The 24,356-nt window shown below is 39.8% G+C and overlaps 4 protein-coding genes across 4 annotated transcripts; 2 read left to right on the forward strand and 2 right to left on the reverse strand.

Moving 5' to 3' along the window:
• Positions 1–2,515: 2,515 nt before the first annotated feature.
• uri1 (URI1 prefoldin like chaperone) lies at positions 2,516–13,454 on the reverse strand. Its single transcript, XM_063910644.1, has 11 exons — positions 13,065–13,454; positions 12,160–12,194; positions 7,113–7,191; positions 6,722–6,857; positions 5,534–5,625; positions 5,382–5,445; positions 5,041–5,236; positions 4,720–4,963; positions 4,460–4,602; positions 4,126–4,369; positions 2,516–3,232 (listed from the first exon to the last, which is right to left on the reverse strand). Exons 1-11 carry the CDS (start codon positions 13,134–13,136, stop codon positions 3,044–3,046), a joined length of 1,494 nt encoding a protein of 497 aa, XP_063766714.1. The 5' UTR covers positions 13,137–13,454; the 3' UTR covers positions 2,516–3,043.
• Positions 13,455–15,263: 1,809 nt separating this feature from the next.
• zgc:112052 (protein C19orf12 homolog) lies at positions 15,264–17,557 on the forward strand. The gene is made up of 3 exons (XM_063909468.1): positions 15,264–15,394; positions 15,747–15,907; positions 15,996–17,557. The coding sequence occupies exons 2-3, from the start codon at positions 15,748–15,750 to the stop codon at positions 16,259–16,261; spliced, it is 426 nt and encodes a 141-aa protein (XP_063765538.1). The 5' UTR covers positions 15,264–15,394; position 15,747; the 3' UTR covers positions 16,262–17,557.
• Positions 17,558–17,607: 50 nt separating this feature from the next.
• LOC134881864 (cytochrome b-c1 complex subunit Rieske, mitochondrial-like) lies at positions 17,608–19,564 on the reverse strand. The gene is made up of 2 exons (XM_063909458.1): positions 19,323–19,564; positions 17,608–18,328 (listed from the first exon to the last, which is right to left on the reverse strand). The coding sequence occupies exons 1-2, from the start codon at positions 19,432–19,434 to the stop codon at positions 17,718–17,720; spliced, it is 723 nt and encodes a 240-aa protein (XP_063765528.1). The 5' UTR covers positions 19,435–19,564; the 3' UTR covers positions 17,608–17,717.
• Positions 19,565–19,805: 241 nt separating this feature from the next.
• rxylt1 (ribitol xylosyltransferase 1) lies at positions 19,806–24,066 on the forward strand. The gene is given in 7 exon segments (XM_063909446.1): positions 19,806–19,991; positions 20,132–20,224; positions 20,227–20,316; positions 21,013–21,115; positions 21,271–21,585; positions 21,732–21,902; positions 22,539–24,066. Coding segments are annotated over 7 exon segments (1,317 nt in total). The 5' UTR covers positions 19,806–19,849; the 3' UTR covers positions 22,942–24,066.
• Positions 24,067–24,356: the final 290 nt, after the last annotated feature.

Here is a 24,356-nt window from a genome sequence, read left to right on the forward strand (position 1 = left end):
ACAAGATCTACAATAAACTTAGGAAAGAGCAAAAACTAAAAATCAAAGTGAGATTTGAGTCTCTGAATGACTGAAGAATCGTTCCCTCAGTTTACTCTTTAGGCGGTGAGTGTAAATGGGGTAAGTAGCTGGATCTTAAATATTATACGTTCAAACACCAGTGGAGTAGAAACGCTGGCTGCTATTTTATCCAATCCTCAGGCTTTCGGAGCTAAGTGCAACTCTTCCTCTCCCCCTCTCAGGCCCAGGCACCTGTCTGGACAACAATACCTGCTTGAATCCTTCATCACACAACTCTTAAAATCCCTCTTAATCCCTGAAATGTAGATCTTGTGTGTGCTCCATCCCGTTACATAGTTTGTATGCAAGATTTCTTTATAATGTAGTTCTGCTATGGTGCAGCATATACCTTTGCAGCTTAACCTACATAAGTCCGTTGATCCGTGTCCCACCAATACAACTCTAGTATGTTAAGCATTGCTTAATCTATCTCATGCTACCTGGATTTTCATATTGGAGAAATAATCCTGATGAAGTGGAGGGGGGGGCCGAGTCACCTTAGGACCTGTTTAAAAGCTTCTTATCGGAGACCTGCACTCCCACCATTTAACTAAAAAGGGGAGTGATAGCCTTTCAACTCACAAGCCACAGCTTTAATTAAAGCGGCTTGTAGGGGAGATCAAGTCCAGTGGTGTGTATGAGTTGCCCTGCTAAAAAAGAAAAATCTGAATTACATCAAACAACAGAGCTCAGTCAGGAGTGATTTTCAAGTATATTACTAAAGAAAAAAAAATCCCCATATTAATCTCCTAAACTCCAAACACACACAGAATGTACCAAACGCTCAACAACCAGAGACAAAACATTTTTAAAGTGAAACTCTAAAATGTTTAAATGAGGTGATTTTAAAAAATGTGGATCTTCCTTAAAAATAATTACACAAGAGAGCTATGAGAATTGTAAACAGAGCCTATTTTAATGAACCACCCATTATATTATTAAATAATCACATGCCCTTGTATTTAGGGACTTCAAAACAGCACAATTAACTATGGAGTAAAAAATTGGAAAATAGGATATAGGTTATAAAGTCTCAATATGAAGTAAGAAAAACTTGCATGTTCAAAATAAGTAAAAAGTGTAGTAAAAACACTCGTGTTTTTTAGTTTGTAGCAGAAACGTTCCCCACTGAATTTAGCCAATCGTTTTATCTACATGTTTGATGTGAAAGAGGTATATTATTCAAAAGTTAAAAAGGACATATTTTCGCTTTCAGTTTTGTATTTGGGGTTTTCTAAAACCTGTTTACATGCTTCCTATAATGTTTTTAGGAATTCTGTCTCATGCATTCTGTCTAAATATACCTTTATTTTCCTTTCTTGTGAATGCTTTGTTTTAAAAACTGTCTCTTTAAGTCCCTTTCCCGAAAAGCCCAGTGTGCTCTGATTGGCTTGTGAAAAAATAAGGCAGATCTTTGTAAAGGTAGTTCTGAAGTTGATAGTCAAAACACTCAGAAGCACGGCAGTATATTCTGATGAGCCTGCAAGTGAAGAGCTGCCAAATCTACCACCTGCTGAATCCCATGATTCCTAACCGAGGCAGCAATGATATGTCCCCTTAAACAAAAAAAGCAAAGATTAATGCTAAAATGCAAATCTAAGTAAACATTTTATTTTCATGACCCCTTCAGATTTATCATTTGACACTTAGGATGGGAACTAAAATACCCAAATTTAAAAAAAAGTAATAACTGTCTCCCTCTCTTCTAGCCACAACAGTAAAATGCTACTCACAGTATTGTGTTTTGTATATATTCATTTTTTTACTGTTAAAACTCTTACTTACATTTACTGAAGTAAGAGTTCAAATCCAGCACTTTAATGATGTTGTACTGGAACTGGATCTGTATACTTCCTATATCATTCTCATGTCAAATCATAAAGCATTTTAACATCCTATATTTTTCTAAGCTCACTACTGGAACTATGAGCTGCAAACTCTAAATCACTCTCTCCTGGCCCTCCACAGTTGCATTTAGTTTTTGAGCCAATGCAAAACTTGATTTGTTGTCAGAGGGGTGGTTGGCATGGATATTTCCTCTCTCTCATTGAGGCTGCACTTCGATTGTACTTTTGCTAACTGGAACAGGTTTTTTTTGCTTTATAGCTTTGATGAAATGTTATTGCTTGCTAACAAACGTTTGGCTGCAATATGGGGCAGGGGCAAAGCTTTGCTTAGCTGTTCAAATTTTAATGCACAACAGGAGTGACAATAATTCATAAAAATACCATATTAGCTCATTCAGTGACTGGTAATAGCAGTTTAAATACCAAAACAATTTGCGTTAGGCATCAGGGAAGAAAATGTGACCATAAACATTACTACGCAGTGGGAGAAAGTCTTTCAAAACTTCATGTAAAGAATAAAGGCCTGATAAAATAGCAGTCTGCACAAACAAATGAAAGAAAGATCCAGCACAAGGTCATATTTTCTTTAAAAAGGAAGAAAGAGGAAATAGTATTTGTAAATAAACATTTTAATTTTCCTTTTAGTTTCCATCAATATTCTTTTTTTGTCTTTACATAAAGCTTGTCACAAAGGAATACATACATTCATTAGGCAGGTCAAGAGAAAATACAAGTAAGAGCTAGCTGGCAACCGATTCTGCTTAATAATCGGAGAAAAAAAAGGCAACTGATTTTAAGAGCAGCCTAGAGTCCTACCTTAACTGGCCATAGCATTGATCAACAGAAAATCTGAAGAAAGGTAAAATTATTAAGAGCCATTTAAACTGTAATAATGGATAAGCAACAGACGGAGTGAGCGAGGGAGTATTTACTCGTGTTTGGATCTGACTAAAAAGCAGTGTTACACACAAAGCGTTGCTACTCTACTTTTTCTCACTGAATACTCAATGACAAACCCTGTATTGAAGGAGGTGAAATAAGTGAAAGAAACGAGAGGATAAGGAGGTTGCGCAGGTCATCGGTTGTAGAAAAGAAACTTTAGTAAAAAAAGGTTATTGTGGAAAAAATGCCAACCATCACTTTTGCTGCAATCTGGCAGCTTTAAACTTGGACACCCTCTTCGGGGCCTCCTTGGGCGGGGCTACGTCAGACGCCACCTCCTCCTGTTTCCTCTCCATGATTGTCGGCAGAGCTGGTGGAGTGATGGTCAGGTGAGGAACAGCTGTAGGCATCGGGTCCTTTTCTACCACTGTACCTGAAAAGGCCTGGAGAAGAGAGGGAGAATGATTATGTTAAAGCTGGAGTGAAGGTGTAACGTAAACGGTTCAGCATTAAATTCCTAAAAATGACAAGACAACAATTTTAAAATCTAGAGAAATCTGTAATAATGCTTTTCATTGGTCAGCAAGTGTTTCCTTTGCGCATGTGTCAGCATTATTGTTGTCATAATTTGACTTTCTATCAATTTTTAAGAATCATTTTCCTTTAAATCTTTGTTCTTTATAACTAGATTAAGGATATTAGTTCTTAGACGTCTGGATCTTAAGTTATCAAAGAAAACGCTGGGCAAGTAAGCAAGTAAAAGGCAGCTTGGCTCACAGCCCCGCCATTCCCACAGACATTCTGCTGAACAGTGCTCAAGATAAAAACTCTTTATTTGAAAGATGAACATTTAAAAAGGACCCTAACTGGGTATGCAATGGTAATAAGGACAACAGCTCTTACGATTCCACACTACCTCACACCTTCTCCAACTTCCTCTTTAGTTATTGTTTTGCTTAGGATCCCGAGCGGCAGATAACAGATTTACCGATTGTGCGTTTACGGTAGTAATACGTTAAAGATGGGAGAAGGTTCAGGCTCACAAAATGGTTCATACTGTTTTCATGCTGTGATTTCCTCTTCAGATTGTCTCTTGTGACTAACATTTAACATTTGTTTGACCAAATGCAGCCCCCGTTTCAACTTAAAGAGGCTTCTGTGGGGTTTTGTTATATCCTCATTAAGGGATCTGAGGCTCAGAGGAGCGATTTTCAACAACAGTTTCATAACATGGTCATACTGCAGATCGCTCCACACTGTAACTGAGATTAAAGACTTTAAATTGAGCAGATCTGAGCAGTAGTGGAACTATAACTAAATAACATGTGTCAATTACCTCAAATCGACTGGCGGGGTGCAGTGGGACGGCGGTGGGACTGTCCTCCTCCGTGATGCCGTCGCTGGTGTCGCTGTGCGTCGTCGCATCGTCGTGGCTGAAGCTTCGTCCAATCATCCGACGCTCATCGAAGTCTGCCGCGCTGCTCTCGCTCGTGTCGCTGCATACGCTGTTCTCTCGGCTGCGAGACTTTAGGATGGACTTTCTGGGGATGAGTTCCCCATTCTTCACATCCACAAACAACCTGACAAAGACAGCAGACCCGTTTCCCGAATCAGAGGACAGCAGCATCATTTAACAGACCTTATGGGTGTCTAAATGTAGTGTCTCTTACCTGTAAATGTCCACTGGGGTTGAGATTTTGTGAAGTTCGTGATGGGAGTGTCCATTTAGGCCGTTTTTCTTTTTCTTCTTAGAATGCTGCTCTTTCCTCTCACTGAATTTCAACATGGTGTTCTTTCCAGTGTTTATCCTCACCTGAAGCACAAGCCGGAGACATGGTTAGGAGAAAGTCGCAAAAGCAGAAATAAGCAGTTAAATGAAAAGTAATGAAGATAAAACAAGTTTTTGCAATCAGTGATTTATTACTCTGACCTTCTTTGGTTCCATTGTGTGAGAGAAAAAGATGGTAGGCAAACCGTTGCCTTCTTCTTCATCGTCGTCTTCCTCTGCTTTGCTTTCTATGCACGGCGGCAGTTTACCGTGAGGTGCGGAGGTCCAGCTTGGCTTCAGACTTTGTCCGTTTACTGGAAGTGCTGCCTCCTTCTCCTCTTCCGAGGATGAAGATGATGTTTCCTCATCATTCATGTCACCATTCATGTCGGCATTATCAGATAATCTAAAGAAAAAAAAAGTTCAATACTGAGGTCCCAATTATTACGGTAGCTATGAGAAGACCCTGGTGTGTTTTTCTACCTGTCCTGATCATCTTGTTGCTGCTCCAGTTTCTCAAGTTCATCCAACCTAGCCCACAACTCCTCCTCAGTGATGGTGCCGACTCTTTTTCCTCCATCTTCCCCTTTATTCTCATCTTCTTCTTCTTCTTCTTTCAGATCCAAAATGGCATCCAACTTGGGCTTGGAATTGGGTTTGTGAGCTATCCTTTTCCTTCCTGTTAAAGCAAGATGGAAAAGAAATTCATCAGCATGTTTTGCTTAAATGCTAATCTGAGTTTGAATCGGTTGTTGCTCTTTTTTTTTTTCTCAAGGCAAGATATACAAGTAAAACGGAGATTGAAGAAAGGCTGACCAAGATACCTTTGGTGACAGCAACTTCGATGTTTCCAGAGTCTTCTCTAATGTCAATAAAGTCCCCTTTCCCCTAAAAAACAAGCAAAGTCAATGCACTTTTACCAATTTATGCAATATGTGATATCTCATCTGTGAGAAGACTTAGTAATGCAACATACCGACGAGATGTTTTCCAAATCCTTGGCGAGCCCGACTCTGGCTTCAAAGTTTTTCATCGTCTTTAAGAGATCGTCGATTTCGCTCTTCACATCTGCAGAAAAAAAAGGTACATTATCATTCAACATTAAGAGAGTTGGAAGCAGAAAGACTGGCTGCAGGCTAATGGAGACTTAACGGCAACCGGCGGCGAAAGAGTTAAAAAACTAAACAAGTTGAGGGGAAAAAAATTGGAAAATGATGACACAAACAGTTCATAATATCTTCTGCCCTGAATACTACTCCGGATCATTAAATCTTGACAACAATTAAGCCCTTTTACTAATAGCAGCAGAGGGCCCTTGTTTCCATGGCAATCGGGAGCCCCTCCAGTCAGTGCATCAACTGGAAGTGAGGAAAGGTCAAACACAGACGGCCTGACAACTCAGCCGCTGTTTGACACATTTCAGCCAGCTATGTTTGTATTACAGCACTTAGCTCTGTAATAGCGGGGTGGGCCGGGTCAGCAGATAGGAGGGGGGGGGGGGGGGGCAGACGGCTGCGGATGGGCTGTGGCAGCGTGTTTCTGCTTCACTAAACACCCTAATAATGTTCACATCAGAGATCGTTACTTGGGCCCATTTCACTTGATATGAGATTTTTTCAGCCCTAGAATGAGCAGCGGGGAAACCAACACGGCTGTGCATAACCCAGGATGGTATAAACACATTTCTTCTCTTCAAAAAGACTTCTCGCACTTGATCAAACGACAATCTTGCATTGACGGGACATGATTTGACAACATGAGAGGAAAAAACATGTGAATTGGCATAGCTAGAGTTACAAAAAAAGGCAGGGTGACAAGAGCAGCACAGCGCATGAGTGCTGCAAATGTGCTGTGCAGCGTGCAACCCTTTAACCAAATGTCAAATTAAGTACCGCGCATATGACAAAAATCATGCATGCTTCAAGATAAGTGCAATTATGGAAAGCATCATTACAGTTCACCAAACAGAGCCTTAAAATAGACCACATTTGACAAGTTGTTCCCAAAGTCTTATGGCAAATAATGGCTGCTCTAAAAGTAAGTTTGCCACTTCAGTGGTTCTTAAGTCGAGCTTGATGCGGCAACACCCTCTGCTGGATGAAGAGTAGCAGTGCTGAGCTGTTTACATTGAGGTTTAATGACGTCTTCTCAAAAGCAGACTCACATTTCGTCCTGTGATCCACAATTTTCTGAGCCTGCTTGGTGGAGCACTTGGCGAACCAGTTGTCGCCGAGCAACGCCGTGACCTCGTTGGTGTGCACCAGCTTCCCCGGCATGAAGGCCAGAGGGCCAAATGGCACCTGTTATTGCACATGGGATGGAAAAACAGCAGAACAAAACAGAAACAGTGAGCAGGAGTCCTGATGTGGAAGTGAAAATAGGCGTGAAGAAGAAATAAAAATACTGCAAAAAGATGCATATTCAGGGTCAGCTCCTGCAAAGCTAAAACACAGAGCATGAAGCTGCTAAATGTAAAACTTGACATTTATAAAAAGACATACTAGTTGTGTTACTATGTTTTTCTCCTGTGCATTTGCAATAAGGTCAGCACTCACCGTGATTTCATAAGAAAGCTGATCTGGAAGAGTTTTAAGCCGGTGATTCAGCGCTTCATAGTCACCTGACACCTTCTTCCTGCAAAAGCACAGGTTTACAATGTTAGGCAAACCACTATTCAAATGAATGTTTTTCTGTTTATTTATTTGAGGACACAGATGTCCTTTGAAACCATTGTTATACAAGTTGGTTTGCCGCAATTAGGAAGTGCATGTTTCCCCTTCAGAAGGGGGCGTTAGAGTAACTCAAGTGGCCTCAAGATGTCCATGGTATACATTGATTTATTTTTGTTTTTAGAGAAAATCATAATAACCGAGGGGGAAAGGCAGGTCATACCGCCCCCCCAAACCGAATAGTAACTTTTTTAATGACTTTGCTGCTTTCCTCAGCCATCTATCCTCTCTCTCACCAGACATAATACTGCTGGGTGATTTCAACATCCACATGGACAATACCAATCTGCCTCTCACCAAAGACTTCACATCCTGTTTGGAGAGTTTCGGATGTCAGCAGCATACAACTATTCCCACACACACCAAAGGACACATTCTGGACTTAATCTGCTGCTCTGGTATCACCCCTCTTGACATTACAGCTGATGAACTCCCCATAACTGACCACTTTCTCCTCTCATTTACACTGAAACTCACTCTCTCCATCTGTAAAACACCACGCCTCATCTCATTCCAGAATACAAAGAACATTAACCCCGTCACTCTCACGTCAAGTTTCCACTCCTTCTGCCTCCCTGACAACCACCGTCTATCCACCCCTGATGACCTTGTTTCTCATTACAACACTGGACTCCATAATATTCTCAATTCTCTTGCTCCGTTAAAAAACAGATCTGTTTCTTTCTCTGTCCCCGCCCCTTGGTTCACCCCCAATCTTCGCCTCATGAAAGCCAAAGGTCGGCAACTCGAAAGATTACATAGAAAAACTGGGCTCACCATTCACAAAGAAATGTACGATAAACACATCATACATTATAAGGACCCCATTGCCAGCACCAGAACCCACTACTACTCAAGTCTAATCACTGCCAATAAAGGAAACTGTTCTCCCTACTGAACAATATCACCAAACCCCAGGACTATCTCCCCCCTCACTTGTACACAACCTCCTTCTGCAACTCCATTATGTCCTTTTTCATGGCAAAAATCAAGAACATCCACCAGCACCTTGGATCAATCCCTCACCTCAGCATCTCAGCAGACTTTCACCCATCCACACACTCATTCTCCTCCTTCCAGCTCCCCACTCTCTCAGAAATCACAGAACTCATCCGGAAATCCAAGCCATCCACCTGTCAACTGGACCCCCTCCCACACACAACTTGTTAAAGTCTGCCTCCCCTCTCTGGTCCCCCTCATTTCTGCCATCATCCACTCCTCTCTCACCACTGGAACTGTCCCTACATCCTTCAAGACTGCTGCAATCACCCCAATTCTGAAAAAACCTGGCACTGACCCCTCCGACTACAACAACTTACGTCCTATCTCAAATCTACCCTTCATCTCCAAAATCCTGGAAAAAAACTGTTGCCTCCCAACTCCATCCTCACCTATCCCACAATAACCTGTATGAACAGTTCCAGTCTGGTTTCCACCCACTCCATAGCACTGAAACAGCACTCATCAAAATCATCAATGACCTCCTTATGGCAGCTGATTCTGGACTCCTCACCATCCTCATCCTCCTCGACCTGAGTGCAGCCTTTGACACCATCTGTCACACCACCCTCCTCAACAGGCTATCTTCCATTGGCATCACCCACACTCCATTAGACTGGTTCTCATCTTACCTGTCTGGCCGCACTCAGTTCGTTCAACTCAAATCCTTTAAATCCATCCCCTCCGCCGTCACTTCAGGTGTGCCCCAGGGCTCTGTCCTGGGGCCCTTCCTCTTCATCATCTACCTCCTTCCCATCGGCAATATCCTCCGCAAATTCAACATTCAATTCCACTGCTATGCTGATGACACCCAGCTCCACCTCACCACTAAACCCTCGTCCACTTTCCCGCCCACCTCCCTCACCGATTGCATCTCTGAAATAAAAACCTGGTTCACTCAAAACCTCCTTAAGCTAAACAGTAACAAAACCGAGGTTCTCCTCATCGGCACCAAATCCACTTTATCCAAAACCGACAGCTTTTCCCTAACTATTGACAACTCCTCTGTTTCACCCTCCCCCCAGGTTAAGAGTCTGGGTGTCATCCTTGACAGCACACTATCCTTTCAATCCCACATCAATAACATCACCCGGTCTGCCTACTTCCACCTACGAAACATCAATCGCCTCCGCCCTCCCTTCCCCCCCCCACTGCCGCCATCCTTGTCCACAGCCTCGTCACCTCCCGTCTGGATTACTGCAACTCTCTCCTCTTCGGCCTCCCTCAAAAAACTCTCCATAAACTTCAATTGGTCCAGAATTCAGCTGCCCGCATCATAACTCAGACCCCCTCCATCCACCACATCACTCCTGTCCTCCAACAGCTCCACTGGCTCCCGGTTCAGTTCCGTATTCAATTCAAAGTCCTCCTGTTAACATTCAAAGCCATCCACAACCTCGCCCCCCCATATCTGTCCGACCTCCTCCATGTTCCCACTCCATCCCGCTCCCTCAGATCTTCTTCCTCCATACACCTGTCCGTTCCATCCGCCCGTCTCATCACCATGGGGAGCAGAGCATTCAGCCGCTCTGCTCCCCGTCTCTGGAACTCATTACCACTACAATTCAGAAACATGGATTCATTCCCCCATTTCAAAACACAACTCAAAACACATCTGTTCAAAACTGCTTATTCCACTTGATGCCAATTCCTCCGTCACCGTCTATTGTTTTTATTTATTTTTTATTTGCATTGTTGATTCCTTTTATTGTCTTTGTGTTTGTATCATGTCCTTGAGTGCCGAGAAAGGCGCCTTCAAATAAAATGTATTATTAAAAATGTATTATTATACTATTGAAGATACATTCTTTCATTCAGAACAAAAAACATTTAAACTACGCTATGTTATTTTAAAGAAACGTTTAACAATAAAATTGTTTAGAGGCTTCCTACTTTCTCCAATTCAGTTTGTATATGCGACACATACAGGAAGCTATGCTAATGCCTCTGCACCTTCATACACAAACTGTCAAAGCAGAATGAGAGCGATGTTACTCCAAAAGCGAATGGAAAAGTCTAGCCATCCATGAACACCTTAGACTTCAACCTTAAATATATCTGTCTATCACATGGTCCAGAAGTATTGAGTCAAAACAGAAAATGGACCCTAAATCTACAATGTGTTTTAGTCACCGTTAATACTGCTCAGATGGCTAAGAACTACAGCAGTAGGAACTAAAGAACATACAGTGTTTCAAAATATAATATATATTATTGCATATTTGTTATTACCAAACAACAAAGAGTAACAATAGGCCAATTAGATTTTTATCACAAAATGTACTTTTCCAGTAGTATTAACCACTTGGTTTGTTGAAAAGGGCTTTACTTATAAATATAGCCTGCAGATGCAGGTATATTATGATTTTGTATTGCTATTTCAAACTTAAAAAACACATACTCAGCTTACTTTGGCCTTGCACATTGACTGAAGTCTTCTCAGTTGACCGGTCTTTGTTACGATTAAATGATCGGCAGGACTATGTTGTTCATTCAATACACCAATAAAAATGTTAACTGTATTTGGTCTGTTTTACCAAGTACAACAACACTAACAGGAGTCAGAGAGAAGACAAGTCTGCACACGCCCCCATTGAGAGGGGTTTAATATCAACCCAACCCATTTGAATACTGTGTTTGAGGTCCAAAGACTTGGGACTGCAGTGGCCTTTACGAGGTTGCATACTGTACTGTGGCATGTAGTATGCCAGTAATTTGCACATAGTACTCAGTCCTTGCATGGCGCCTTGAACTTTGACCTTTTTGCTCATCTGCTGTGCAGAATTACAGTAAACAACACTACTGTAAACTACTGCTTGCATCAATGAAAACACTTTTTACTGTAATATAGTTACACTACAGTAAAGCTCCTACATGAGTTATGGTCCACTCACACAGGTTTTTCCACTTTGTCTTTCCTCTACTTGTTGTTGATGACATCTCCTATACTCTTCTGTGAGCTTTGTTGCATCTGTTTGAGTGAAATCATTCAAACGGACCAGTGAAAATAATAAAGTTAATGATTGCTTGATTCCATTTAGCTGCTTTCAAGATCCTGGCATTCTGCAAGATGGCCCAATGTCAAAGGTTACCGGGACACTTAAATACAACAGAGCCATTGTTAATGTTCTCAGTCTGTGCTTTCCAATTCAAAGTGGCTGCTTTGGAAAAAAGCTGTTCTCTGCCCCAACCTAAGAGGAGGTCTAATGGCATGGATTATACAACTTCTAATCGTCAACAAATGAGCAAAACTGTCTTTGGTACAACCGGATTAGACAATCACACTAAATATCGGAAAATCACAGTGCAGAGTGCAGGGCCTAAAAGGTTGCTTGTGTACTAACAATACTTCTTCCTCCTACTACAAGTGTGCTTGGGAATCAGGATAAATGGGCTAATTGTAGCATACTTGAAACCAATGCCTCTGATTGGTCAGGGAGGATCAAATTTTTTGATTTTGACCAAAGCCAGTACTATAAACACAGCACATCAATATTGCAAAGATTCATTCTTGATTATTTGGGGAAGATAAACCTCATGGCAACTATAGACATACAAGTAGGCAGTTCTAACATGGATCTAAACAAAGTAACATTCAATTAAGCACAAATTCCCCCCCAAAAAAAGTGGATGATGACAGAAGCTGAAATATTATTATAATTGGATCACTTCATGGCAAACCACAGCAGGACAAATATATGTATTAAAACATATTTGTTTTGTACATCTCCAAGGAACTGTATATTGAACATGTGCTTGTTGCTACTTTGTTTATCATCCAGATTATTTAACAATGTACGAAAAAGCCAAGAGAAAAGTATAGAAAGATATCATACGCAACTTTTGAAAAAGTACATATGATCTTAAAACTTACCAGTGCTGAACCCGATTTTCACAGTCTTTCACCACCTGTTTTAGACAGATAACTTTAATAAAAATCAAGTTGTAAAACATCTATGGAATTTACATTGTAATAAGTCAAGGCTTTAATAGCCCACATGATTGTTGATAAAATAGCAAGCATGATAATTGCCACAAGTAGAATGCAAACACATAACTTGTAATTACATAAGTTAAAGAAACATCAAACACAGGGAAATGGACAAAATAACCAACCAGGAAGCAGGAGAGGAAGACAAACACAGCTGTCAAAACTGCATTCAAATGGACTTGCACAAACATTCCTTCAATGTGATATACAGTGACACATACAGTTCAAGTTAACATTTCTAAAGTTTGGCTTGCATGACTTTTTCCCTGTAAACTTTATACAGATTCGTATCTTAAAAATCGCAATTTAAAAAGGTCCCATTGTAGTCAATATGTCACGTGGAGCACTTAGTAGTTAACCGTTAGCTAGCAGTTGTCAACAGTCATAAAGACGATACAAGTCGGTTTCACAGTTTGTTGTTAGCATTCAAAGTGTGAATGCTAACAACTAGCAGTACAAACACAAGTGCACAGAAAAAAAGATTAAACAAACACGCCCTCCTCCAGGCACCATTTGCGTTACAAGACCTTGAACAATGTGAGTGGCTGCCAGAGAGGAAGCTTCTCGAACATGCACAGTACAGACATTGAAATTACAACAAACTAATGCGACATATATGTTTGTGCAATTAGTGCTTAAAGGTCTGTATTTAATTTTTAAATGCACTAAAGTAGATTCACTGGTAGTTCAAAGACTCTTGCTGGTCCACCGCGTGGCCAGGAGCACACTATGGTTGGGCTAACGTTGAACGTTACTAGCAAAATGTTTATGTCAACTGGTTAAATTACCTTCTCTTGTTCCTCTCGGAGCCTGACAACTCCTCCGAGATGCTCATTGCTCAGTTTACCTTTTTCAGCCATTGTTAAACCAGGTGCAGAACAGGAATTTGTGTTTTTTGTGACCCCAAAACAAAGCTCAGGGGTTGTTGTGAGTCCTAAAGAAGTGTTTATGAATGCAGCCGCAGCGATTCCTGAGACCCGTTCTGGCTGTAGTCATCAATGGGGCAGTGATAATTATCCTCACTTTCGGAAGTGATACCATTTCACACTCTCATTTCAAGATTTCTGCATGATCTCCAAAAATATCCACGGTTTTAATATCCAAAAGAAGAGCAAATATCCTCGTCACTCTCGCTGCGACGTGCACCTCGGTCCGATGTCAACACAGCATTAATAACAAGGAAACTTCCGGTCATGATATTCAAAATAAAAGCTATCGTTGGTACGTCGCTTTTCAGTGTTAATAGTACGCCACACATAACGAATTAAGAAAAAAACAGAGTTTATCCATAAATGTTATTTAAGTAACAAACTAACAACAAATCTCGTTGAAAAAATACTCCAATATGTGTCCATATGTCCAACACAATATGAGTAAATTAGCATAACACTTGGCCAACAGTGTGCTCGGTGGTTAAAAGACCCCTAGGGGTCTGAAGGCAGTTGGCAAACAAGACTTGAGTCAAAGTGTGTAGCCTACTGTCATCACATACTGAAACAAATAAACCATTTATGGGTAAACAGAGTTAACACTAATTAAATAAGCAAATTATCAAAAGGAATATTAAGTACTCATAAGCAAACGTTTGCAAATATTGGCATCAAATACTTAATGACCATAATTAAAAACATGTTTTGTTTAGTAGTATCATAGAAATGTATTATGTTTCCTAATTTGAAAATATCCTGTTGTGTGCAACTTGTTATTATGCAGGAAACCCTGCAGGCTAGGTTTAAATAAACAAGGGGAGGGCAAAAAGTACATTTCTGAAATTTAGTTGAGAAGAAGCATGGAGTGGAATAACATGGAAACATTCACGTAAAGCACAAACATCTCGATATTCGCTTCCTTCCCTCGTCAGTCCCTCTCCATGCTTTTATTTTGAAGAAAAAACATTGCATTTTCCGTTTTCCATTTATATAAAGCTATCTTGACGCAGCTGATCCTCCGTGTCCCCCGATGTACTCTGGGTAAAATGGTTGATTAAATGCTTAAATGTAAGCAGTCGCCTTACAGTAGCTAGCCAATATCCCCCTGCAAAGTCAAACACACAGTAACAAAATAACCAGCACAACCACTGTCAGAGATGTTTTTGTTAAATAAGTAGCAGTGGGCCATATGAAAAGGTGGAACTGCTTGTAGCTGCACATAGTAGTTTAATATACAAACATGTTCATATTTATGCCAGCATAGCAATCATTAGATAATTATATTGCCTCTTTGAGGTCAGTTCTGATAAACAAGTTGGTTTCAGATATTTTATATAATCCACCTATGGTTCCAGCCCCCTTCTTGTTAGACGCTCATTGGCTGTTCCTGTTGCCTTCAACTGCTGTCAGAAATATCACTTGTAAATGGGAACAAATGCAAATAATGTACTTAAAAACAAGAATAAAAAATCCTGTGAAGGAAAAAAAGACAAATTACCCTATTATGGGTATGGCAGCCAGAGGTCCCTTAATTTGTAAAGTTACAGCATTTAAAAATATGTTTTGTAAAGTTAGGGTTAATCATGTCTTAATTTGTTAATTGTTGATCTACTTAATTTCCCCACAGATTAGTTAAATTTAATCTGAAATATTTGGAAAATTGCATTTGTATCATTATTTAAAGTGGTATTAACTTAATAAATACAAATCCCAAACAAGTTCATTCATATTTATTATACATTGTTTAAGGAATTCCTCTTTTACTCATTTTTAATTGAGTTTACCCTAAAAAACAACACTTACAGAATACAAGCCAGGAAAGTATGTTTCTGAGCGAAACAAAACTGAAAGAGGAACATTGCTGCTACAATACTATTAGAATAACTCCTTTTCTACTCAATCTTATGGAAGCCCATTTATGTTGCTGTGAGGAAACGCTTGTCCTCCAAATAATTATTGAGTTGTTTTTGATTATTCATAGTTTTGCAGGTATTGGTGGTTTCCAACCATAAAGAAAACAATTCAAGATTTTAGGAGTGTCCCTGAAAGCAGCATTATTGTGTTCCCATCAGGCATTGCGGTCAGTCATGCAAGCCCAGAAATCAAGAGTGACCGGCCAAGAAGTACCATCACAACATTATAAGGATAAGACTGACAACGTATTAATGAAGATTTCCTAACACTGCAAGGTATGTATATATTACTATGGCGGTTGCTACGTAAGGACGAATGGCTAATCATGTGTTAAAATATGCTATAGATGCCACATTGTGAAACCTTTACCTTTGCCTTATGATTATTTCTGATGCAATCAGACATATCCCACTACTTCATTGGTATGTGTACACGATTGCGTTAGAAACTAACGTTAGGGCAACAGTATTAAATACATATAAGAACATGTTATGCTTTTTTTTCAATTAAAAATACTTGAATTGGTCTCATTGATCCTGATTTCTTCTTCTTTACTGATTGTTAGATTGTTAAGTCTTTTACAATTATAATATCTGTCTTGTCTCACTGAATTCTTCTGATCCACAGTATGTGTCATCGAATTGATGATGTCATGAAGCTGTGTTGTGAGTTATCTGCACATCAGCAAATCCAGACCACAGTGAAAGGCTCGGGGAAGGGAGCCGCAGCAGCAGGGGGGCTTGCCTTTGCTGGAGGGTTAGTCGGGGGGCCCCTTGGTATTGCGGTCGGTGAGTGGGAAAAATATAAGAGTGTCTCTATTTTGAGATAAATGTACAAATGTTATTTCACAAGTTGGAATCCCTTTTCCTCATGCAGGCGGTGCTGTTGGAGGCCTTCTGGGCTGCTGGCTGACCAGTGGACAGTTCAAACCCCTGCCTCAGATCATCATGGAGCTCAACCCTCAGCAGCAGCTGAAGCTCTATGATGGTCTTATGGCGGTCCTGGGAGACATACAGTGGACAGATGTGGTTCAGCTAACTACTCTAGTGATGGGGAACGCCGCCCTGAAGCAGCAAGCTACAGCTGCCCTTCTCGGGTATATCACCAAGGAGCTCCAGGCGGAGGTGCACTACGTGGATTAGTGTCTGTGGAAAAAGAAGAAGTCGCAGAAGGATAGCGCCTTTGAAAAGAATGTAAACTTTTGTTTTTAAGCTGAAGAGACTCTTTACTAAGTGTAAAATATGATATTTTGAAAGTGTACAGGCACCATCACACTCCTGGTTACACTATGAGTGTATCAAATGATTGTGGAGAAGCTGTGCAACTTACTCAATTATGGGATGGACACCCATCACTTTAAGGAACTATTTATCGATAATTTAAATGGCACTGACGGTCATGGATAAGATACACTGATTTCAATATTTAAACACTGGGGATTATGCACTGAATGAGTGCCAACCGTAGTGTGAAATATTTGGATTTGCTAGTAATTTATTATTTGATTTATGACTTGGAGTTCACCATTATCTTTGCACATTTTATCATACTTAAATTATTTCATCCATTAAAACAAAAGGTTTGTGTATTTCACTGGTTTTTACAGTTTAATATAACACTCATCGGTCATTATTAAAACCATCTGTGACTTGTGTAAAACAAAATGGCTTTTTTCTATATGGTGGCTTACATTCTTTGCTAATGCTTTTACTGGTATGAAAATGTCATCATGTCAGACAGAAAGTAAAAACAGGGTCCTTTGAACAAGTTATCTACACATTCTTTAGAGTTAGATAACATAACCCTGGTCAAAACACTCCTGCAAACAAAGCCTTTGGATCTCTGTACAACAAACTCCTCATTCTGTTTACATTTTATTGTTACTTTTTGAATTTGCCAGAGGCTTTTCTTGGTTATCCTTTCATCTTATCCCCCTTTTTTGCTCTTAAGGGTTCCAGGGTCTCTTTTGGTTAATGTGTATGGAAAACTGACAACTCAGCTTTACTGTATGTAGCTATGAAACTGGGCCCAATCACCACATGAGAAAAACTTAGGATAAGAGAAAGCTACCATCTTATCTAGCCACTTACAAGCCAAAAAAATAATCATTGCTTTTCCTCCATGTGCAGCTTATTTGATGTCAAATAATAGCTTTTGAAAAGAAGTTTTATTTACCTGGTGGGGTAGTGGCCTTTGGCCTGTACAGTTTTTAATCCATTTTTAGCATATCCTGCCCTTCAATTTTGTCTGATATTTGTTTAAATTAGGTTGTCTTTTTCTACGAAGCATTCTGTAACTTTGTCACTGTTTGTGCTGAATAATGTTATTTGCTAAACTACTACCAAATGCTTGAATGAGTATGGAATTAGATATCTACAGATAAAGCCCCACATCCCAAAATAAAAAAAGTCATCAAGCTAAATTATGCAGAAAATAAAGGAAAGAAAAATATCACTTTTTTTACATATCAGACACAAGAGCTCAATCATAGAGTTTGGAAATATGTCTTTATTAGTAAATACACATGATTTTGCCCCTACCTCTTAAAAGCATCCAAAAATACATATTACAGAGGAACTCGGGACAGAGCTCCAGTACTTATCCCACCACCACTGTGTCCTCTTCAGGGAATTCATAGTAGGGAACTTCCAGATTAAGAGGAGCGGGTCCTTTTCTTATTCTTCCAGACGCATCGTAGTGGGAGCCATGGCAAGGACAGTAGTAGCCTCCGTACTCTCCTGCGTTAGCGATGGGGACACAACCCAGATGCGTGCACACACCGAGGACGATGATCCATTTGGGGTTCTGCACTCTGTCCTTGTCGTGCTGGGGGTCACGCAGCTCTGCGATGTTCACAGCCTCCTCTGCGGCGATTTCCTTCTCTGTGCGGTGACGGACAAATAGGGGCTTTCCTCTCCACTTGAAAGTCATGTTCTTGCCTTCGGGGATGTCACCAAGCTTAACTTCAATCTTGGACAAGGCCAGGACATCTGCAGATGCACTCATCGAGGAGACGAACTGGCTGACCACGGTCTTGGCTGCATACACGCCAATGATGGTGGAGGCTCCAGTGACAAGGTAGGAGAAGGTCCTTCTTCCCTCACTGCTCTCCTGGGAGGACTTGTTGGGGTCTGTAACCTCGGGGCGGCGGTAGTCTGTGAAGTCAGGAATCTTGACATCTGTGTGGGCGAGGCGGATCCCTCCTGGAGCTGAAAATGAGATATAAAATGCAGGGATTACAGATAGGAGCAGCATATTGGGAAATTGATTCAGTATCTAACAAAAACAGGTCAATGAATGTACATAATTAGTAGAATAGCAATTAAGTATATATAATGTTTGTTTTTTTTATAAAGGAAACACTCATTTTTGGTGCATTCATTTGACAGGGATATTTATTATCCATTTTCACTTAGATCATGGTGATGAGAATTCCTACTTTTGATTAAATTGTTACAGATTTATATATTGTATCCATCAACATTAGTCGTTATGAATTCTTGAAACCAGACAAACTATTTCAAACAATATAAAAGTTGACATCAGATTATTTATGTTTTCCCCAAGTATACTATATCATCACTAGAACTAGAAATCCCAACCCTTACAATATAGCTGCTACTAATATTTGTTTTAAATATTAAATATTCACATTTTCTGTTGATCACATAACTTTGTTATTACATACTCATTAATAATAATTTGAGTTATCTTAAGGTAAAAAAAAAACCTGAGCTTCTTTTGCACAATAAAAAGTGTCTTATTTGACTTTAGTAGGCTTGTCAGGCAAAACCATGTTTAAATAGCCCACATTGATAGTTGCACAACACAAATGTAATAACAACATCAGACGTGTCAATGCAGACACTGGAGAACAGTCATTTGTTTCTGGTTTGAGGTGTTTACATATAACAAGTGTATATTTATATACTTCAGACTTATCTATTGTTGACCCTCCTGGAATGGTTTCATATGTCAGTTACAACACTGAGGCTATTTCAAGCTAACTACAGCAAGATGTTAGCAGAAGTGTAAATTGCACACAACAAAGGTAAAAAATGTTACAAACAATTCACATGCTGTCTATCATACATATATTAACACATGTGTTTGTATTTAAATATGTATGTTAAGGAACGTTACAGCAAGCCGCTCAATCACTATCACGGTTAGCAGCCACACACGTCCTTGTCTCGGCCTTACCGGTAACAGGCACCAAGGTCTTTGCTCCCGGGGACACCAGGCTTTTAACTGTTTGTTTTGTCGCCTGCATATAGGGGGTAATAGCCCCGGAACGAGCAGCTATGGACATCATCTTTGCCCAAACAGATACGTCCAAACCGGCGCGGGGGACACGACCTTGCGTGTACAAATCGTTACGTGCTCTTCTGATATGCTTTGCCAGAAACCCGCTCCGCCTTTATAACGTTCCGCAGTAAGTACGTCTGACCGAAGCGTGCCTTTCGTTTTTTTGTGATATGACATAGTTATATGGATTTTTATTTATACTTAAATTACAAGACATATGTTTAGTATTGACATACTGTAATAGTGTAATTAAACAATTGTAGAAATCTTTCATTTATTGAAATTACTGCTTATTTTAGTACCGGCATTGTTCTAGTCAGCTGTACTCAGAGGTCCTTGTGATGTAAACAAGGGTCCTCTCACAAAATATGGAGAGTAGCTACACAATGGTAACCTGAGACAAATAAAAAAAGAAAAGAATAATGAAAATACCAAAAAGAAAACTTTTTCTACTAATTATTTTTGCGTATGTGGCATTTTCACTCTATGCTGCATACAATGTCTTCTTCAGCACCAAAGTAATCTCCCGTGTTCACCGGGTGGTGAAGAAAGAGACAGTCTCGGGTAAATTCACGTTAGCTAGCACTGCCCAGATTGCAAATAAGCGGCCTGCTTTTTTCACAATTAAACTCCTTTCTTTTTTATTTTGGATATAGAAAAAAAGCGTCCATACAGTGAATGGAAACTGTTTGTTGTATTGGCAGGTGGTGTCAGAGATGGCGGTGCAGCTCCATTTCTAGCGCGTGATTGGAATCCGTGGGAGGACGAACAGGTGGACTACAACTCTGCTCTGACCAAAAGAGGGAGGCCTTCAAACAACACCTGGCCCGCATTGACAAGAACAAACCCAAAAGATACAGGGTACAAATCTGGGGCAAAGCTGCCATTGGTAAGTCGTGGTACTATGAGATGTCATCAATCACAGCCCGAGGAGAAGTTGCGTGTTGTGATTTTGGCGTGAAAGATGCACTATGTGATTTTTCTTTGTTTAGCTTGATACCAAGCTATGTTATTCTTGTAAATATACAATTATACAGTGGGAAATCTAAATGTTATTATTACAGCACAGTTGTAATGGAATTGAAGAGGGCAGTGAGACCATTTGGTGACGAAGTGTTTGGATTGCATAGAAAATTTTATTATATTTTCATTTATCTTTTTGCTTTAAACGAAATAAAATCGTTTCCCAAAAAGTTTCCTGATGTCCAGAAGGAAAAATAAATGCAACCATATCTCAAAAGTGTTTAGAAAAAGTCTCCAGCTCATAATACTGACTTACTTGAAACAACATTTTGGATTAGAGAGAGCAAAACAACTTCCATGCTCCCTGTGAGGAATATACATCATTCTATTTATCTTTTGGATTGATAATGACACCCTCAGCTTTGCTGCAAGGCCCAATTGGCCTTAGTAAGTACTGTGTATACACCTGACAATACTATGCTCACACAAAATGTAGATGTATACAAACTACATGCATTTGTTATGTACCTTGCTGTGGAAGCCTGATAAAGGTACAACATAATGGGACGGTTCATGTTAACCTTTGAACTTACATTCCCATGTCACCTTCTTTTGTCCTAAGGCATTTATCTCTGGGAACACATTTTAGAGGGACCCCTCAACCCTACTGACAAGGTCGCACAATGGAGAGAGGGAGAGCTGCAGTCAGGGAAGATCGATTTCAGGTAACAGGAAAAATATTGCCTGCTTAAAAATTGCCAAATGATGTAGTCTACTTTTTGATATCTGAAAAACACCCCCTCATATAATAACTACTTAATAAAACAGCACCATCATTCTGACCTGTTCTCCTTCCCCTGTTCATTATTTCCATCCTAAGTTTCTACACAGGTCCAGCTGTGGTCCAGGGTCATGTCCCTCTGGATATGAACAGCCTGGTATTGGTTCTAAATGGCCGTGAGCCGCAGAAGGTATCTTATTCCACGCGGTGGCTGGAGCATGTCCAAGCTCTGGTGAAGTCCCGCACAGTGTCACATGTGGCCGTGGTCCTGCTGGGCAATGAGCATTGCCACAACGACTTCATCAGCCCTTACTTAAAGAGGAATGGTGGTTTTGTGGACCTGCTGTTTGTAGTGTATGACAGCCCCTGGATTAACGACAAGGATGTGTTCCAGTGGCCTCTGGGTGTCGCCACGTATGTCATCTCTGAATAGTCCTACATGTTTGGGACCGTAAACATAATCAAGGCTACATATCAGTACATTAAACTGCAGGTTTTCTTTTTAATTAAAAAGGTTGTTTTACATGTTGCATTTTTTTTTTCTCTCTCTCTCTATGCAGGTACAGGCAGTTTCCTATGATCAGGCCTAATGCCCAACTGATTACCTCTAACAGGCCATACCTTTGTAATTTCTTGGGAACTGTTTACAAAAATTCCTCCAGGGAAACTCTAATGCAGGTGCTGAAAAAATCTGGTCTGGAAGAGGAATGCATCACCAATGCCAGGGAGAAGTAAGTAATTGTTCAGGACTGATCTTTAATATATTATTTTTTATCTTGTTTTGAAAAAACTGGATTACTTGTATGTTGTCTTTAAAACACCGGTGTTGAGAATATTAATATCAACAACTTATTTCTGAGACCTTTCAATATCTTTTAAACTAATAATTCAGATTCATTTTGTGTTTTCAAATTATTTTCAAGATATGTGGTGAAATTTAACTAGAATGGATTTCAGATATATCACATTCTATTAGTTCAAATTAGACTTCACGGAAAATGACCAGGTTAGACTTATATTGTTAAACTGAACTTTAGATGCACTTCTTTTCATAGAAATAGGTCTGAGGACTTTGTCCCCCATCACTTCCATAGTGGAAATGTATTTTATACTTTAACCAGCTAACTTTACCCACACCGGCACTTTGTTTTTTTCCCACTCCGATGGTACTTGAGGCAATATGATATTAGTTTTGCTTTAGTCATATTGTTGCCGCAGAATCATGATGTTATTGGTCGCTACAATTTCATGCTTTAGGGCATTTTATAAATTGTTGAACCAACAGTTGAGGTTACATGTATACCGTATGAATCATCTCAATGGAACAGTATTGCAGAACTGATAATTCGATATATTCCTTGCCTCAGGTGGCTACCTCAGGAGACAGCAGACAGTCTGAGACGCTATCAGACCGCTCTGGCTCAGAGCGAGCTCACGCTCTGCCCAGTCGGAATCAACTCAGAGTGCTACCGCATTTACGAAGCCTGCTCTTATGGCTCTGTGCCCGTGGTGGAAGATGTTCTGACACCTGGGAGCTGTGCGGCCGGGTCCAGCTCGCCTCTACGACTGCTTAAAGCTGCAGGAGCACCCTTCATCTTCATTAGTGACTGGAAAGAACTACATGCCATCTTGGAGAGGGAGCGGGGGATGAGCCAGGAGCAGAAGGTGGACCGCAGGAGGAGGCTTTTGGAGTGGTATGCGGGCTTCCGTCAGCAGATGAAGGAGAGGTTCACTGAGGTCATCGAGGAGAATTTCTTCAAAAACGTCTGACTGTGGTGCTTAACTAACAACATTTAAAACGATATACAGGGGTAGACGTTTAATATTGGTTTATCTTATTTTGTGGTCTGTGGAGATATGTGACATACTACTGGCTTTGTGAACCTGGTGATGTTCAGTGCTATATTCCTGTGAGGGTAAATATGAAAAATAATATTTTTGATGTTGTAAAGCGGCCATTACTAGTTGGTAAAGGGCTCCGTGACCTTATTTGTCTTTATTTATCATCTTAATGTTTACAATGGTGGAATGTCCAGGCATTTAGAAACACTACATCTTAAACTGCCTTTGCATTTGCTCCATATACAGTTTCAACCATGTTTTATATCTGTTTGTATGCATTTAATATTGTGATTTTTAAGAAAAAGTTAACATTTGGAATAGAATGAAACAATTATGCCTTGTTTTTAGAGTTATTATTTTTGTATTGTGAGCAGGGCTGGGCGATTACTCAATATAATCATAATTTAATAGAATCATGTCATGATGAAATCATTGTGTTGTATCAGATATTGTGATACAGATTTCCGTAGTCTATATTGATAACAATCGCATACTAACTGAAAAACATGCAGAAAATCTGATATGAAATATTTTGGCTGATATCCTTTGAAGATTGAGGATTTGTTTTTATATTACACTTTGCCACTAAGTTCAATGCGCTTACCAAACTGGACTCAAGCTTTGGTCTTTAGTTGATTACAATGAATTTGTGCCATGCATGTATCATAATGGGTCTATAGGTGGAAATATTTTTTAATCTTTTTATTTAAAATTTCACTCGTGACTGTTTTTTGCACAAACTGTCTTTATTACATAAGACAATGTGTTTTATTTTATATAACTTGTTCATTTTATTTATTGAATAACCACATCATGTATATTGTTATTGAGATATGAAATTACCCATATTGTGATCGAAGATTTTTGCCATATCGTCCAGCCCTAAATGTGAGCGACTAAAATATGGATGTTGTTGCTGTGGCATGTGACATCTTTCTGGGCAAAACATAACAAATTCATTTATTTTGTGTTCTATTTATTTCAGTGGTGCAACGCATGGAATTTTTTAGACAGTGAAAGAAAATAAAAATGGAGTGTTATCCCGAAGAGAAATAAGTGGATGTGCTTGTCCTGTGCTTTTATTTTCCCTACAGATGGCGCCGTGGGCCCTTTTATTTTCAGTGGCTATAATGATTTCAATTGAATTATAAGGTAAAAGGTTTTAAAAATTGGGCAAAATAAACTGGGGGAAACTTTGAACTTAACTACATCAACACAGAACAAAAATATAATGGTGCAACAGCATGGTGCTATCTTTACTATTAAACTTAGACAATGTATTTACTATCTTTTTGACCACTTGTTGTATTTTGCAACATTTAACAAATACATTCTCAACACTA

This window comes from Eleginops maclovinus, chromosome 2 (assembly GCF_036324505.1).
Source record: "Eleginops maclovinus isolate JMC-PN-2008 ecotype Puerto Natales chromosome 2, JC_Emac_rtc_rv5, whole genome shotgun sequence".
Lineage (NCBI taxonomy): Eukaryota > Metazoa > Chordata > Actinopteri > Perciformes > Eleginopidae > Eleginops > Eleginops maclovinus.

Bases quoted from the DNA above. Each gene is read 5' to 3' on its own strand.
- LOC134881864 (XM_063909458.1), bottom strand. From the start codon at position 19,434: ATGATGTCCATAGCTGCTCGTTCCGGGGCTATTACCCCCTATATGCAG. The intron at 18,329-19,322 runs GTAAGGCCGAGA...TCTCATTTTCAG, and splicing joins GACCTTGGTGCCTGTTACCG to CTCCAGGAGGGATCCGCCTC.
- zgc:112052 (XM_063909468.1), top strand. From the start codon at position 15,748: ATGTGTCATCGAATTGATGATGTCATGAAGCTGTGTTGTGAGTTATCT. The intron at 15,908-15,995 runs GTGAGTGGGAAA...TTCCTCATGCAG, and splicing joins GCCCCTTGGTATTGCGGTCG to GCGGTGCTGTTGGAGGCCTT.
- uri1 (XM_063910644.1), bottom strand. From the start codon at position 13,136: ATGGCTGAAAAAGGTAAACTGAGCAATGAGCATCTCGGAGGAGTTGTC. The intron at 12,195-13,064 runs GTAATTTAACCA...TGTCTAAAACAG, and splicing joins TCCGAGAGGAACAAGAGAAG to GTGGTGAAAGACTGTGAAAA. The intron at 4,603-4,719 runs GTCAGAGTAATA...CTTGTGCTTCAG, and splicing joins ACACAATGGAACCAAAGAAG to GTGAGGATAAACACTGGAAA.